The 18977-nt window shown below is 35.2% G+C and overlaps 1 protein-coding gene across 2 annotated transcripts in view; it reads left to right on the top strand.

The window, feature by feature from the left end:
* The window catches only part of LOC115632515 (GATOR complex protein WDR24), an 82250-nt gene that overhangs the window by 34949 nt on the left and 28324 nt on the right, over positions 1 to 18977 (top strand). For both annotated transcript variants that reach the window (XM_030529706.1, XM_030529708.1), the window contains 3 exons: positions 8284 to 8382; positions 8473 to 8494; positions 17115 to 17194. In XM_030529706.1, the coding sequence (XP_030385566.1) occupies positions 8287 to 8382; positions 8473 to 8494; positions 17115 to 17194 (198 nt within the window). In that variant the 5' untranslated portion in view covers positions 8284 to 8286. The remainder of the gene's footprint in view (positions 1 to 8283; positions 8383 to 8472; positions 8495 to 17114; positions 17195 to 18977) is intronic.

Here is an 18977-nt window from a genome sequence, read left to right as displayed (position 1 = left end):
TCATTGTGATATCAAGTGTTCTTGTAACTTTGCCCATATTTGTGAATTTATTAAATGTATAAAACATAAAATAAAAACCTATACATGACCTTAACACCTCTGCCTTTTTTTATGGCATTGGCTTATCTTAGAAAGCTCAATGGACATTTGCATGCTCCTACTGATTAAATCAAATTGAACATCATTGAATACAAATGAATTGAATTTTAAGGGCGTTTTTGTAAAAGCGCCTTTGGGGAATATGATTTAAATATGAAAGGCTATTTTTCTAAACTTTTTATACCTTAATTTTTAAGTTTTTTTTCTACTCCTGCACCACTGTTAAATGTATGTACTAAATAAATATTTGTTTTAACCTTTTTCTTGTTGCTTTTGCATCGCCTGCTTTCTATGGCCGCATCTTTTGTATTCCTTCGCTTGCTATTTGCCTTTGGTTTTATGCCAGCGCCTGTGTCACTATTTCATTTCGATTTAAACAAACTTTGCAACGCTTTTTAGGTTTTCCGACGAGGCATTGACAAAGCAGGGAGTGCGCTTGGGCCGATTTGTCTGGGTGTCCTTAATTTATTTATTTGCGATTTTGTGATATTGTGTAATTGAGTTTTGGTTAACCTTTTCTTATTTTTGTTTTTTTCTTGCAACATTAAAGCCAAGTTGATGTGGGTAACTGGAAACTGTTGCTTCCTTTGAGAGCCTTTTTATTTGTTGGACACGAAGCGACACATCCACGGCCCCACATCCCCGTCCACATTCACTTATACGTCCCTGGTTCATGGCTGGCTGACAACAAATGTTTTATCCATTTTAAATGTGAAATCACTTGTACTGCTTAAGGTTATTTATGTGTACGTGCCGTAGTCAAGGCGTACGACAAAGTCGCAGCGCAGGAAGTGCACGGCAAAAAGGATATTGCTGTGACAATGGCACAAAGTTTTTGAATAAAAGTGTCCTTGGGGGACTCTCGCCTTGTCCTACTCAACTAACTCATCGTCGCCATAGAAGCATCGCTGCTGGTGCCTTTCTTCTCACTCCTGTCCCCACTTCTCACAATGTGTGCGTAGACTTTTTGTCTTAATTTATCGTTATGAATGAATCACATGGCCCTGAATTGTCCGAAGGAGTCTTGCGTCCTTTTCCTTTCTGGCACGTTTATTTTTGACTTAATTTGATTTGCTCAAATGAATTTCAATTAACTCGAAATGTAATTTATGCATTCAATTCACTTAACTAACTGTAAAGTGTTGCACATTAAAAGCATAAGCCATAGCATACTTTTGCGCGTGTCACTTGAGGTAAAGGTTTTCTCTCCTTCCTCCGTTGAGTTAGGCTTATCATTTGTAAGCAAAACTGTCAGATTGGATCTGTGAGTGAGTGAGAGTGGGTATTGATGATGCAACGTCGGCGCTTAATATTCGAGGCACATACGCACGCAACGCGTCTGTCCCTTTTTGTTGTTGTCGCCGCCCACCCGACAAAGGTATTCGGATCATGTGTACATCTTATTTCCTTATAATCCTTTAGAAGTAATAGTGTGTGTATGTAAATGTCCAGTCCAGTTTTGTCCTGTAGCTTAAATTTGAAATTAGAATTTTAATTCAATCCCTATCATGTAAAATTTTGATTTTTAGATGGAAAGTTTAAATATTTTAGTAAAGTGGGAAAAATGTTTAAAACCCAAAATCCGAATGGGGAGAAGCTCTGCAAACTGAACACTGCTGCTCTCTTTTTTTCTTTTTCTATATTTAACATTAGCATTGAATCTGTACATTCAGATTTATCATCTTAAAATACAGGTTAACAAATACAATGCTGCTTTCTTCTTTCACAAATCAACCTGCTGGAATAGAACGTTGCTTAGATAAATCATTTCATAAAGACCATAATGGATAAGAAAGTATAACCGAACCGCAAGAATATATGCTAATCGGGAAGGTTATTGTATATGAATTCATTTTTGCGCATAGTTCTTAGCACTTCTAAGAGTATAGAGCAATCGTTGCGTTCTATTTTTGCCGGGTGTGAGCAGCCAACAATCAGAACATGAGGTTGAAGCTGATGCCACACGATAGCAACAACAACCACAATAACAACGCTGACGATGCTGACACATCGAAATATTGTCATTTCATCAATTATTCAGATACACACGCAAATCATCAACAAAACGCCCAGTCATAGCATAAATGGGTCAGAAGAGGCTTCGATTTAACAGGGAGGGAAGCAAAGCAACAACAAAAATCAGGCATTAAGTGATACAATTTGTATTTGCCGCAGGCACTCAATGAACAATAACAACAACACAACGAATCAAACTAGAGAGGAAGAAAAAAACTGTTATGAATATTTGAGTACATTTGTATTTATATTAACGATGGAGCGTCGAGAGCTGAGAGATGGAAGTGTACAAATGTACACTAAATACGCCCACACTCAGCCATAGCTACATACTATACTAGTATGGTAAAAATCAATCAAAACCAACCGCTTCCAGCTTAGGCATTGTTGAATAACAAAAAGTAGCAACAAATCGGCCTACGACATGGTTAAGTGCTGAAGCTTAACAAAAGCTTAGGATATATTTTTTTTGAATGTGGATGTGTGATGGCTGCCTAGAGGAAAGTAATCATTGAACTGTCATCAACTTAAATTCGACATCGTGCTAAAATACACAAAATCGGTTAGGCTGTTATCTATATGCATTTGGTAGACTATTAATCAACCAAAAAACAATGTGTGTAGTAAACAGGAAATCAACAAAGTAAATGGAATATGTTCCACGAAATTCGATTCTCGGCTACGGTGCCAGCAGTGTGCCCATGAAGCTGTCCATTGTGTTCGTTACATTCATCCCCCCATGGGTAGGTCGTTAAAGCCTTAAGTCATTATATTAGATTTAACCCACATTTCGATGAGTAAGCATTCGACATTTCGTACACTTCATGGGCAGGTCATTAGGCTCTAAAGTAAACTACATGCAGAAATGCAGTTTAATTTGCCAGTCAATAGAAATGTAAATGTCTATTGTTTTAAAACCACTTTATAATAATTTGGATAGAACGAAGTTGATATTCTGAGAGCTACTTACCTTATTTAACATCTTAAGCATCTGATATATTCGACATCTAAAAAATAAAATTATATTTCCATTAGACTTATTTATTAAAGATATTTTATTTATTGTTTCAATACTTCGTAGGTGACTCGTACATAGATAACGTACATTCAACTAAAAGAAATTCAAATACTTATTTAAACATGAATAACATTCAATATTAATTTCCACAAACCAAGAAACGTTGTGCGGAAGTGCAAGGAATTTCCCAGAACATTTAATTGCGAAAATATTTGTAATTGATACAAATTATTGAAATTTAATGAGAGAATATTAGCTGCAGTCGCTCTTTATCAATTAGTGAGTCATATTCAATTTAATGTTGAATCGTAATAAACTTTAATATGCACCCACCAAATAAGACCTTGTATCTTTATTTATTCATTAAAATTTACTTTGTTGCCTTCAAAGCAATCTCATCCAGATTCAATTCACTTATGCCAATACTTTCTTCTTCGCTTAGGAGTTGTATTTTCAATTTATTAAATTGCCAAAAGACACACGTAGATAATCAAGAGAACGCTGCTGACTACAGAATGCGATATGCGTCTTGGTTTTAGCGAAACGGGAGGTTTGGAACAAAACGCGATTTAAATTTTACGTTGATCGAAAGTTTTATTAAAATTGTGTTGACTGATTCATTGAAAATGCCAACATCAGCAATGACATTAGCAGTCAATCGACGAGTTTCGAGCTAAAATACTTTGAGTTGCCCTTCTCGACCCTATTTGAACATATTATGCCAGTTATATACTTGTGTTTTTGACAAGGTCTGTTTATCGAAAGTTCGGCTGCAGAACTTCCATTCCTTACACAACAATTTGGCAATTTTTTTATAGAACTACTTGTACAAGTATTTCGGATAGAACTATTTAAAAATAGAAAAAATAATTTGGAGATGTGCACAAAATACAAACGCACATATCCGCCTGATTTTAGGGTCAAATTTCCGGGTTATATTTGTACACAGTAGTATATTCGATAATAATAAAAAAAATCAATTAATCGAATGTAAAATTGAATTTTCAAGCAAATGTTTTTTAATGTTTCTGTGATTTGCTAATGTACATATATTTTTGTGTCACTCCAACATTTTATAAGTACTTTCAATTTTGCAATTATCTAAATAGACTTATGTTGGAAAAACATCCCAGCTGAGCATAAAATGTATATATGTATATAGTTTTTCTAAAGTTTGTTCTCCTCAAGTAAAAATTAAGTTTGTTTCTGAAACCATCTATTTCCATCTATAGATAAACGATGATGCTAATAAGATGCCTAAAATAGGAGAGCATAAAATTATATAAAGCTCCAACCAGCGAGGTTACAAGTATATTTCAAATGGTACCATTTAAATGCAAATTAAGACGCTCCATGAGCACTTGAATTATTATTTCTTAATGGTGAGCATTAGGCAAAAATTCAAAAATTAAACAAGATTAATTTGTTGCCGCCCTCTGAATATTTGAGCGCAATCATTAATATTGTCCCGAACATAAGTATTTGAGGCAGCCACCAGAGAGCGGCAAATGGTGTCTTAAAAACCGCTTTTAAAATCAAATTGTCAGTCAGTGGCCAAACGCGCCATGAAACATTAATCAATTTTGGCGCATAGGAAATTCTGGCAAGCTGCGTAATCATCATAAAGATGGAAAACAAAAAAAAAAAAAAAGTTGCTCCAAGCATTGAGTATGTAATCTTTAAATATATCATGACTTGAATGTTTTTATTCATGTGGAATCTAAATTAATGCTTCACCTTGCAAAAACCCCATTTATGTTTCAATTCTGTTCCTTAATACATGTTTTTATGGAGCAGAATTTAACTCACACATATGCTTAGCTGCACCTTCATTAATTTTAATGAACTGCATGGGATCCTGGCTGAAATTGGTACTTGTGTTGATGTTACCTTTTGTCTCAGTTTACTCTTGTTATAGACTCTTGTTGTGTTTTGTGGCATTTTTTGCTAAACGCCTTCACGGTTCGGGCTGCCGCTTGTCAGGTGTCTGTTTTTTCAGGCTCGGTGTTGGGGCTGAAAATGAATCCTACCATCTACTCGTATGTGCGATTTTGCTCATTTCCGAAGTGACATAGAATTTTGCCTTGTTTGCCTTAGATGTCGTTGATGATGATGTTGGGGAACGAGCCCTACAATGCTCTTGTTTTTGTTGTTGTTTTTGTTGCTGCTGCTCCTGATTCTGCCGCCTGATGAATTTCTCTTTTCATCATAACTATAAGCATACAACAGACGTTGGACTTCGGAGGACGAAGGACAACGTATGCTGGAGGGAGAATTGCAAGGCAACAAGGAAAGCAACATCATCATTACTTTACAGAAACATACAGACACATACACAGATTTCACACACACCCACACACATCGTATAGCCGCATAGAGAAATGTATGCACTTTTCATTCGTTTCCAGCAACATGTGGCAGAATATGTTGTCCCACTTTTGTTGCACGCTATTTTCCCTTTTTGTTTTCGAACGTGCCCCTTGTCGCTGCAACTGCAATTAAAAAGTGTCAATGATGACGTTGCTGTTGTTGTAATTGTAATTGGTGCTGTTGCAAGGGTCTCTAGCAAGGGATGGACGCGTGACAAAATCTTCATCAATAGAAACTATTTAAATTTTTAAGTCGTTCCCTTATATAATGAGTGTATCCCCCCTCGAACGAAACAATCGTGCAAGCTAGTGCTGCATTACTTCGGATTTAAAAATAGTATTATATAGATACAAATTAATTTTCCAATTTAATGACACTATACACTGTCTAGATCGATTAATTTTGCCATGGTTACTAACAATACTATATATACACTCTACACGTTCCATTCTTTGTATTTCGTACAATCATGTTATTGATCGGGATTGCGATTTAAAAGGTTTATTTGTTATAATTGCTTGTCTTCAGATTTAAATAAAATCCTTTTGATGATAATCTTTAATGGAACAGCTTTGAGTGGCTAATAAATTGAAATCCATTTCAACATATTCTTCAGATTACATTAAATTGGTTGCACTTCATTCAACCTAGTGCCCATCTCAAATTTGAGTGCACATGCATGATGGCCCGTGGCTCGGCCCTGTTGAAAGCTTCTGGTGCTCTTTATTATTGTTGGCAGTGCGCTTTCATTGTAATTACGATAATTACGGGGCTTTGCCGCTGTTTACGCTCAGCATCAACATCAGAAACGACCAGATAGCATCGAACTTCCAGCATTCCTTCAACTGCACCTTAATGGAGAGACATGCAATGCCATTGAGCCTAGCTATTGATGCAGCTGTTGTCGTCATTGTCGTCATCATCAGCGTCATCCTCAACGTCCAGCTCCTCGCTTACTGTTTCTGCTCAAGCAAGAGCAGAGCCGTGAATATGTGGGTGTACGAGTATGTGTTGGCGTATGATTCCATTCCCCCAGCTCTGTTTATCCATTTAGCAGCTCAGGACTTTGTCGTCACGTTGCAGGCGTCTCGTTAATTGAAATCTTGCGCATTAAGCGTTCACTCACTCGTTTGAACGTTTGTTGTTCATATTTTCTGCCTTTTAATTTTTTCACTTTGTAACGAAGCCTACAACATTCTGGCCCCCATCCCACCTCACCACATTTTGCTCATAGCCCCTGGCATGACGCTCATTTATGTTTTTATTAAGGTTTAATTAAATACCTTTTTAAAATTCTTTTGCATGAGTGTACAAATATTTTTAATGAGTTTTATTTTTCACGTTTGGCGAGTCGCCTTTGTATTACTCGCAAAAAATGTGTGAGTACGAGTATGTGCTACATGGCGTATGCGTGTTCCACTTTTATTGAATTACACGTTTTCCGCGGAAAGCTTGTGAAATGAATTATGTATCGCACAATAATAAATACCAAAATTATGAACATTTACCATGTTTAAATTATCGGTGGAAGCTCCCATCTTCTGACACTGGAACCTTGTTTTGTATATGCTCTAAGATAAAATAAAACTAAAAGCAGCTCCTCTTTAATTAAATGATTTGCATTAAGTTAACTTGTAATAAACACCGACTTAACAGTCTTTAACAAAGAAAAATTAAATAAACAATAGACATAGTGATTCGACATAAAGGCCTTAAATAATTTAAGCTATTGTGGTAACTATCTGGGTACGACCAACATCCAACAGGACCTCAAACGACACACTATTTTGATGGCTAGTGTTAAAAAACTAAAGGCAAGTAAAGATTTACTAAAACTTTAAGCAATAATTGGATTTTGTGAGAGTTCTACGTCATTGCGATATGTTAGTTACAGCAAAAGATACTTATGTTGTTGCTGTTTTATATAAACGTATTTTGTTTCATAGATAACGTGAATTTTTCCAATATTACTTGCTTAGGTTAGGTTTATACAGTCTTTAAATAATGTTAAACTTACATAATTTGTCAAAAAGTTGCAACAACTTACAAATTTCAATTGGCACGAATGAGAATTAGGCAAATGGTATAATAAATTAATATTTGCTCCGTTTTTTTTTTCCAAGGCTTGTAAAACTAATTATATCTACAATTCTCTCACATTTCTATTCAACAGAATGCAAACATAAATTATTTAATTATAATTTGCCTGAACTTTTATGTTTTTTGGTGCATACTCAACTCAACAATTTCAACTTTTTTTTGCACCCCTTTTTGTTACAAATGCCAAATGATTGCCTATAGTCAAGGCCAAGACAGAACGTCAATCCGGCGCTTTTTTTGCACTTTTTGTAAAAAAAAAAAATTGTAAAAGCTAAAGCAAATATATATATATATTTTTTTTGTTCATTAAAATATTTTTTGCCTTAAAGGCCTCTAGGTTAGAAATAAATTTTAAAGGTGGCGTGAAAGGATGAACCAAAAAATGTGGTAAATGTGGCAATAGCCACAACCCTTGGTTCGTGACCAAAAACCGAGGCAGACATTGAGTTAACCTTAATAAAGTAGGCACCGACTGCGGTGAAGGTGACTGAGACCTGGTCTGTAAGTGCGACTATGGTCATAACTTTTACAGCCAAAACAATAACAACAACATCAACAACAATGAAGCCAACGACCACAACGACCTTTTCGACTCTGACATTTTTCATTTTATGCATTTGCCGTGTTTTGTTGTGTGTTAGAGATGGCTTTTATCTAACAAGAAAACCTTTTGCTTACAGAAAATGCTTATGCTGCTGCCATTGCTGAGCATATTTGGAGATGTTCTCATTGCTGGACTCGTTGAGGCAAATCTGAGCTTGGGCTTTAAGGCCATCAAAGTGAGTTGAACTGAAATGAAATAAATACAAAAAGCCCAAGAAATAATCTAATGAATTCCGTTAACTTTTACACTTAATTATGCGCTGCAGTTGCCAAGGCACTCAAATCCGGGTAAGTTATGGCAGCCATTCAGTTTTTATGTCCATTATACTCTTGTCGTTAAAGTATAACTAAATTGAATTGTATGCTTAGCCTACAAAGGACGATTAAATACATTTTCCAAATACTTATAGCATTTGAAAATTCCATTAAATTTGCGCTTCATTAATCAAAGACGCAATGCCAAAGATAAAAGAAAAAAAAAATATTATGCATAATGACGGACAAACCAAATACTAAATAACTTGAAAAGTCTTTTGCGGATAAGGATGTTCTGCTGGGTGTTTGCGAAAATGCATGGCAAAGACAAATAACAGAAATTTTCCATTTTCCGTACATCAACTTAAATTATATTTCTCGTGTTGTTAAGCGCATAAATATTCATGGCTAGATTTTGGCCAAAAGCAAAAACAAGCAATAAGTGAAAAGGTAGGGCAAAAATTTGCACAGTGTTGTGCGAAAAATTTCATTAAAACTTGTACCTTGTAAATGGCGTTTTTTTTTTTTTGCCAAAAGTTTCTACCCATTTTGTTTTTTTTTTCTTGCGGCAGCTTAGCTTTGAGCTGAGATAGGCAAACCAATATCAATGGGATTGGTCAGAACGTTAACCGCACAGCCGACCACAGGAGCAGACACGGCTTATCTATGTAGAATGGATAATCCATATTTGCATACAGTAGTGGCCAATTTAAAAGGGACAAACTGTTATCTTCATACAAATATAGTGATATTTTTCGGTGATATTGTCAGATACAACTGAAAAGGTAAAATGTATCAACTTGTTTCTCTTTTTAGTAAATTCTTTTTCACTCTAAACATTTTAAGAACTAAATATTATTTCATTCATTGTATGAGTTCTTCAGTTCTCTTATGTAGCAAAATTTATGTAGAAAAGGCTTACGTTCCAGAACAGCAAATGGAAAGGCGGGAAACGCGAATAACAGCCAAGAGATCAAAATGCTGAAAGAGTAAACTCATTTCCAAACCTAATTTGGTTAAAGTTACTCAATATATATATATATATACTTACATATAGTAAGTAATCACAAGAACAATCAACACAACATTGTTTATCTACATATAATACATATATAGTAATATATATATATATATATAATTATATAAACTATGAAAATAATAGTACAACGTCGTATCTTAGTTGTTTCAATTTCTGCGAAGTACTAAGCCCATATTAGGTTTTTGCTTTTATATTATTAAGCTGTGATCATATCATATAGATTATTATTTGCAATGCAATTATCGCTAAATTGTCATTAATTTATTTTGAATCAAATCTTATGTATTAAAGAGTACAAAATGTTTAGTTTCGTTTATTTTAAATTGTGATTTGAAATAAATTTAGAAGAATATTATAAAGTAGAAATATATTTGACATGCCCTATATATTTGTTTTTTTCATATTGGAAGATTTATTTAGTACAATAAAGGAAACATTAAAAGTCCCCAATAAGTTATTACGAATCGGTCGGCTTTTATAAAATTCACACATAGATGTCTTCTCGGTTATTCTCTGCTTTGGAGCTCAGCTAAGGTACTGAAGAAATTAGAAAAGAATTAAAAAGATTTTCGCGATTTTCAAGCGGTGCTGTTTTTATTCAAGTGCCCTCTAGTGTACATACATACTTATATTCTAATGCCTAACTGGAAGGCCAAGTGATTTAAATGGGTTCATTTTTTAAATATTTTTTTCGTCGAGTTTTTACAAGTTGTCCCACAAAGCTTTCAAAATTAAACAGCAGCATGAAATGTGCCAAAAAGTTAAGCATTTGTTGTGTGTTTGGATTCGTTTTTGTTGTATGTTGTACAAGAAAAATACATCCAATCGTCTATGTGTATCTATATGTGTGCATATATGCAGGCAGTTAGGCAAGCTAAAAGTTTCAAGTCAAATGCGAACAGAGTTTGAGTTTGTATTGGCAGTTTGGTTGCCATGTTCGTGCAAATGCGGCGCCTTTGGGCAAATATCAATGCTCCACACGTTCCAGCAGCGTTCGGATGTTTTGCAGAGCACATTGTCCAGACACAAACGGCACAAGTATATTTAAACTGTAAAACTTATTTGCTGGCAATTTTTGTTCAGAGTTTTTGTATTTTGTTGCTTATTCGGTTGCCGTTGCTGTAAGGCTGTAACTTTCGCAAAAGTTAGAGAATCACGAAAAATGTAAAGGATCAAGCACAAACGTGCGATTGAATGTGTGTTTATGGTATTGAAAATCTATATGTGTAGGGATGAAAAATGGCTGGCATTCGCAAGTGTGTGCGAAGCTTAAAATACGTGCGCATAATGTGAACATATTAATTTTGGCACAATTTCAATAAATTGTTATCAGTGGAGGAAGCACCCTAGGGATTCGCGAGAGTGATTGCAATATACTCAGGAATTATAGCAATTGATTGGCATAAATATTTTAGCATTAGTCCATCATTTTACGCAAAACAAACTAAAACAAACTCCCAAGACCCTCTCTTACTAACTTTAGATCAAAAATGTCTACCTTTGGAACTAATTGTATAACATTTATATCGAAACCTAAAAGCTTTGCATATGATCTAAATAGTTATTTACAATATTGTGTCACTATTCATATTCTTATATATTTTTCAATCAGTTTGGCTAACAATTCAGTCTTCGTTAGGTCTCTGACTAGTCTGGCTGTGAAATGACCGTTGGGGAAATAAAACTGGCGAGACGGATTTGTAATTAGATATTTTTGTATGGTTTTTTTATATCGCCAGTTCATAATATAATAAATAGTTATCCGAATCAAAACATCCACGATGCTCAATGGTAAGACAGAAACGTGATGAAGGTACTTTGCATTTAGGAATTTATGTTTCAATTATTTGGTGTATAATTATTTTAGATTATATTCATTGGCTTTTCATGTATTTTTTATTCGACAAAAACAAAAAAAAACCAACATACACACACATTTAGCTTTATGTTTCCGAAGGGGGCTTTTAAACTCATTGAATGTGTGGAAGAAGAAAACTCTATATGAAGCAAAATACTACTTGTACAATCATGTGGCAATTCATTTTAACAAAAAAATGTTTTCGGCTTCAAATATACTAAAATTTATCAAAATAGAAAAGTAATTCACAAATATTTTCAATATAGAGCATGAATAATATGTTTGGTGCTGTGCACATAATTTATTTTATGTGCCAAATGCCATTGGCATACAGTTTTTCCAAAGCAAAAACATTTTCAACTTTTTAATTAGAAAATAAAGTTTGTAGTTCAATTGAGATTTGATTTCTTTTCTTAAAATTTTGCATATGTGCGTATTTGGAGCATGGGAATGTTTGAGTTGCCATTAGTTAATTTAAATATACAGAATTGAGAAATGTATTGATATTGTTCTATTGACTGCTTGACCAGCCTCGTCGTGCACAACTTTTTGACAATTTTTCGATTGCCTACACATGATTTTGCTGCTGTTGTACAATCTTTTCTCCTTTTCTACACTCACCCCATATCTTTTAAGTAGCAAACACACTTTAGCACACAGATATGTACATAGTTTACTACAAAATTGCGCATACGCAGCATTGAATAGTGGAGAAGGATTCAGTTGCAGATTTGCGCTTTGCTTTGTTTGACTCCTTTACACACACACACACACACACACACTTACAAAGAGCACTCAAAACTTGTGTCACACACGCTCAAGTGCTGTAAATCTTGGCACAAAATGAAACTTTATTTGGTCATGGTCATCAACGACTTGAATAAATCTAAAACTCTAAGTAAAACAAACACTACGGCACACACACACTCACACAAATACGCTACAGAGACACACTCGCATGCCGAACAAATAAAGTGCACACACGTGACCCTTAACCGTTTGAGTACGAGCAAGCGGCGGCTGCCCATGCTGATGACGACGATGCTGATGACGATGGCGACAATGGTGGCCACTGCGCACAAAAATATGCTACACTTTTTCCAGCGCTATGCGGCACATTGTAAAATTCAACGCGAGGGCAAAAAACAAGCCAGCTGCCTCACACACGACCACACACACACAAAAAGGGTTAAGAAAACAGAAACAAAACACAACAACAGCAAATAAAACAAAAACAAACTACATGTCGCAGCACAAAAGAATGCAGAAATTGAGAGCCTTGGACGATGATACACTCTGTTTTCTACTTGGCACCAGATTAACGCAATGTATGTTAGTATACGAAAGCAAAAAGAAAAATGGAATATTTTTTATAAAATACACCAATATTTTGGAGAAATTCGACTCATTTTTAGTATCGACTGTAGAAAATAGAACTACACTATTTAATATGGATTAAGTAAAATATTTAATTATAAACAGATACTACACTTTTTGAAGGTCCGAATTTTGAAAATTTGACTACAGACACTCCGAAAACTCTAGTATCAAACTTTGACTGAATGCGGCTTGAAATAGATTGAAATTGTTCAATTCACAGCACAAAAGAATGCTGAAATTGAGAGCCTTGGACGATGATACACTCTGCTTTCTACTTGGCACCAGATTAACGCAATGCATGTTAGTATACGAAAGCAAAAAGAAAAATAGAATATTTTTTAAAAAATACACCAATATTTCGAAGAAATTAGACTCTTTTTTAGTATATTTTAGTATCGACTGTGGAATATAGAACTATACTATTGAATATACTTTACCTATTTACTTACTTACTTCAACCTAAAATAATTAATTATAAACAGATACTATTTTTTTGTAAGGTCCTGCGTCCAAATTTTGAAAATTTTGACTACAAACACTCCGACAATCCTGGTAGAAAACTTGAAATATATTGAAATTGTTCAATTCTTTTCATAGTCAATTCTCTCCATGCCGACAATTGATTGTATTTAAAGTATTATCTACAATCCAATCTTATATTAAGAGTAGCGCTTCAATTGGAAAATCGATGTAAGAAATCTACAAAACTGTACGCCCAGATATGGAGGAAATTTTCAGATTTTCAAGTAAAGTATGCGTGTGATATCCGTAAGCATTCTTCACGTAGCAGTGCATAAGTTCCTCATACTGTTTCCTATAGCTGTAAACGCTATACCGGTCACGTCAATTTTGTTATTAGTTGCATTTGTATACAGAACGACCTCATATATCATCTTACCTGATGACTGCAGGGTATAATAAAGTACATATCAAAGTGAAGGTATAATGCAAGACGTAAAGTTAAAGCTTGTGGGGCATTTCACTTTGTTTGTGAGCTGCCGTTAGTTGGCAACAACGACAACAACATCACCAACGTTACCCAAAACCAACACAAACACAATCTCTCACAAACACACACACACAAAGAGAGAGAAAGACACATAACTGCTTAAGTACGCTTCAGCAAAGCGAAGACAGCCTTAAATGTTGACAGCAAAAGCAGATAAAAGTGCTCACATTGCAATTCCTGCGTTTACTTCCGCCTTGGCAACGAGCAGAGAAGCAACAGTAACATTTTTTTGTCGTCCGCTTCTTCTCGCCTCGCATCGTCAGCTTCGTTAGAGGCATTAAGGCACACCCGCATGGCATACGAGTATGTAAAATAAAGGTGTGTGTATTCGTGTGTGGTAAGCTTTTTGCGCGTATGTTCAATGTAGACAGCTATTTCTTGTTGTATGCCAAAGTACATTAAGAAGATTGCACTTTCGAAAATGACACAATTCGCCACAAAGTAAAAAGGGCGGCTATGGGTCTGCTTGCTGGCTGAACAAGTGCCAAAGGCATCTGCTCAAAAGTTTCCGGCTTCGGTCTCGTCGCCTTTTGGCATGCAGTTCAAACTTTGCAAGTATCTGCTCCGAAGCTGAAAGCAAATTGTTAATGACATAAATAGCCTCACAGCTAGATAGGAAACAAAACAGAGTCACGTGCCTATATTCATTACAGACAGCGCAATACCCATGGTTGGTTGCCAGATAAATGAATTGTGGCATGCATGTGTGTTAGAGTATAGGAAATGGGCGCGTGACAACAAATATTTCATCCAAGTATACTTAAAGTATATGTGAGGATAATAATTCAATTTTCTGAGCCCGTTAAGTAAATCCATATTCTGATTATCTGATTCTGATATATTTTAATTCTCCGGTTTTTTGAATTGAGATGTATTTCTAATAAAAAAGCTACATTAATTTTTAAAAATCTAGTTAGTATAAAAACAAGTAAAAAAGCTAAAGTCGGGTGTCCCGACTTTGAAATACTCTGTACATATGTTTACAATAATTATAGAAAATAAAAAAATTAAGAAAATAAAAAAAAAAAATTTGATCGATTTTACCTCTTTCGGTATTCGAACTCACGTATAATTGCACATTTACATAGCAATTGCGTCTGTGTGAGTGTATGTATGCCTATGCGCATCAATTCGTGTCTGTGTAAGCATTTTCGCAGTCAACCAAACAGCAACATCAACAACAGCCGCGGGCAGCGCTGCATCAGCAAATATATTTATGGCTATAACTTCTTGTTAAATCGGTCTATCATAATGAAATTTGGCATACGGACACATAATAACCAACTGGGGGTATTTCCAAAATTTTAGTTCGAAATTCCAAGAATTACGGGAGTTACGATTTGCGGGGTAGAGGGGGGAGGGAGGGGAATTCCAAAATATACATTTTCTGCGTATTCACATAAGGCATCTGGGACTAAAATTTGGTGTTCCTAGGTCTTATAGTCTCCGAGATATAGGCGATTATACGAATGGAAAATCGGGAAAACCCCCATAGGGGGGAAGTGGGGGGGAAAATCAAAAAAATAAAACAAACTCGTATAGAATACACACATAACGCATCTTTGTGCAAAATTTGGTGTCTCTATCTCTTATAGTCTCTGAGATCCAGGTGTTCATACGGACGGACAGACGGACAGACAGACAGACAGGGCTAGATCGACTCGTCTCGTCATGCTGATCAAGAATATATATACTTTGTGGGGTCTGCCACGCCTCCTTCTGCCTGTTACATTTTTCAGCTCCCGCAAACCTAATATACTCTTGTACATTTCATGTACAGAGTATAATAAGTTGTATATAATGTTGAGCAAGAATATTTTATTCACTTTTAACTTGAATAATCGGCAATTGTGTTTATAGCAGCATAATGATTATTTTTGGAATAAATAAATAGGCTTGCCCCATAAGAAATTGTCATGGAAACATCAAATATTTTCATGATTTGGCCACAAAATCAAAACAAAAAAGTCTAAGAAAGCAGCAAATGAAGGCAAACGCTTAACATTGAAAAAACTTTGAACACAAATGTGGAACGAAACTAACCCATAAACCCATATTTTAATAAAAATTAAATCCGGCTTATTATGTAGCATAGTTGTAGCTTATTTACCAACTATTTCATTTTAAGGTAAAGTAAAAATGTTTTATTTCATTTATTTATATAAAATATTAAAACTACCAGGAGAGATTATGCTAGCAATGGCTTCTAGGGCCTTCACCTAACTTTGTATGTACATTTTACAAAATTAAAGAAAAAAGTAGCAACACATATGTATGAGGATTGGGCAAGTAAAGAAATAATGGGCCAGATATATAGCAACAATATTTATTAGCTTATAATGTTAAAAACGAAGCCTGTTTCGGAAAAGGTTCTCATAATCATGCCGCCGACCTCTAGTATTAACACTCACACATCTCTAAAACATATATGTATAGGTATATGTACGTAATGATTTTCAAGTACTGTCTTTCTTTTTTGATCGTCACTTCTTACAAGTCACGTCACGCAAAATCAATTCAAGTAATGCGTAAAAGCAAACACACAACGACATTACATAGTCACTCAAACAAACACACGCACACACATATATGTACATAAGTAAGTATATACCAACTCAGACACATATCAACACGTAGGCCACTGAAGGGAAAACTCAATAGATACAGCAGTTAACGACAGTTTGCAGTTACGCTGGGGGTAGTGGGGGGCTATCACTTATTACCCTCGGCAGCATTGACAACAACAGCTCGGTATAATTGTGATTGGCAGCAGACAAACAAAAGATATTTATGTATACTCGTATGTACACACACAATTCGTGGCTGCACGCAAAAGCCAAAACTTTGCTTTTTCGAAGGAGCCTTAATGGCATGCCATAAAACACAACATTTGTCAAAATTAATTTCGATAAAACACACAAAGTCTATTGTTTATATTGATGAAATGGCATTAGTTTAAGCCTAACATTCCGTATACGCCCTGTGTGATGATGTACAACAATTTTTTTCTGTGGCTTTAAAGAAAACACCCAATAATAAAATTGTAGACAGAGCAATGCATACAATTCGATTTCTTATATGTATAAACGAGAGTATTCACTCTGGAAATTTTATTGCATGCAATGTACATGCAATTGGACACAGATGTGCCTGAATGTCCTTTTTATGTTCATTTGACTTTTAGCTTTATTTCTCAATTTCTCTTTTTGTCTCTGGCTCGTTCTTTTTTTTGCGATGCTGGACTACCAAAAATGTAACTATGACTACGCCTGCCAACGATACATGGAATGGAATCGTCTGTCAACTGCTTTGTGTACCGCCTGCACTTCTATTTTGTGCTCCTGGCCCAAAACGCCCCAACTTGCAGCCAATTGCAGTGTCGGCAATACAACGTTCGCACATGGAGCCACATTTAAATTGGATTGTAAAACGCAGTGCGTTTGTGAGGTGAGTGCTGAAGAGTGCAACGTTTAGATGCAATCCAAAACCACACTCAATCAGGACATTCATGACACTCAGGACCGGCAATCAAACTCAATTGGACTTTTGCCAGGCGACTTTATATTTTCATTGCCGTGATTAGCTTATATGAAAATTCCAATGTTTATACAGCATAGGTTTCTTTGTAGACATTGTAGAGTGTATCAGTATGAGCTCAATTCAATTAATTGAAATTCAAGAGATGCCTATATAGAAAGAAGTTAAAGTATTAAGAAGCATTTTTATTGATTACAGCAATCGATTCTATATGAAAAGCATTTATATTCCGTGTTATGCAGTGTTGACATCAATTTGTGCTCTATTTGTAATTAGGCTTAATTAACACACTATTTCTTTGACAAGATAATATTTAAAAGTCTGCTTACGACTTGACTTTGTCGCAGCCCAGTTTTATTTATTATTGAAAACGTTGTAACTGTATTAATTGTTGTTTTACTAAAGCGCCCTCATCTCTCATTTACATATATACCTTTATCTATAATTTATATAACTGAGCAATGCCAAGTGGTTAGCAGTGAGCTTTGAGTAATTACAACGCATTTTGCAACATTCGCATTTTTGGCTAAGTAAGAGCCATGGCCATGCGACCTTATCCTCAGTATGCATTTTAAATGTTCCCAAGTCTACGCAAAGAAGAGTGAATCCCAAAAACAAAAAAAATGAGCAAGATTTACGTGCAATTATTTGAATCAAAGGCTAGCTCAGCAGAAATTGCCAAAAAATATATATATATACAAAAAAAAAAATCCCTGGCCATTCTTTATGGCTGGGTGTTCATCCGTCTATGTGTTTGTGTGTGTGTGTGAGTGGGAGCCACTATTTACCTTGGAAACAACGGTAGTATATCATGGGATAAAAAGCGCAACTAGCCAACAGATCATAGCCACAGCAGCACCCACAAAAGGCAAAGGCGCCGCAATTTATGCAACGTAATTTTTATTCCCTAGCAAAGTACGAGTGCATATATAAAAGTGTATAAATAAAACAGTTTATGTGTGTGATTTATAGAGATAGAGTTGTGCAGTCTACTTACTATATTACTGAATAATATAGGCTTGGATTTTGAATAGACTTCATTCAATAAATCTGTAGTACTTCAGTTTTCTAAGCCAAAACGACTTCATTATCGACATTTCCAATCTAAACTGTAAGCAATGTTGTCAAATGACGAAAAAAAAAAATGATTTCAATTCGCCAAATGAACTAATGATTTTTGCGAATATACTTATATTGGTGGACTTGTATATTGTAAGCGGTCAGCACCGATCGTTAAACATCTGCAGTTACTGAGCCTTTATGTATAACCTGTTGAAACCTAAAAACTTTAGTCGCAACTTTTTTCCTTTGTGTTGGTATCTATTTATTTCAATCAGTGCTCTAGAATTTATTGACAGCATTTCGTAATGCAATGGTATATTTTGAATAGGCTAGTTTTGAGCAAGTTCAACATATTCCCTGCATCTCCATTTTCTTATAAAACCACTTCAACCGAGCCTTTGGAACTTTCGTAACGCAATTCGAACTTATTAGCTTGCCACACTTCCTTAACGCATAATAAAAACGACAAAACAGCTCCTCTTTTCAAATTAGGCAGCCAGTTGGCCATATCTTGTTTACATTATGAGCTCATATCTGGCTGGCTAAAAAATATGTACTTGTGTACATATAGTATGAATGTGTATGTCCAACTAGTACAACAAGCATACACTTAATATAATTTTATATGCAC

The sequence above is a fragment of the Scaptodrosophila lebanonensis genome, unplaced genomic scaffold (genome assembly GCF_003285725.1).
Source record: "Scaptodrosophila lebanonensis strain 11010-0011.00,11010-0021.00 unplaced genomic scaffold, SlebRS2 tig00001415-arrow-pilon, whole genome shotgun sequence".
NCBI classification, from domain to species: Eukaryota; Metazoa; Arthropoda; class Insecta; order Diptera; family Drosophilidae; genus Scaptodrosophila; species Scaptodrosophila lebanonensis.
This window is presented reverse-complemented; position numbering and strand designations above follow the sequence as displayed.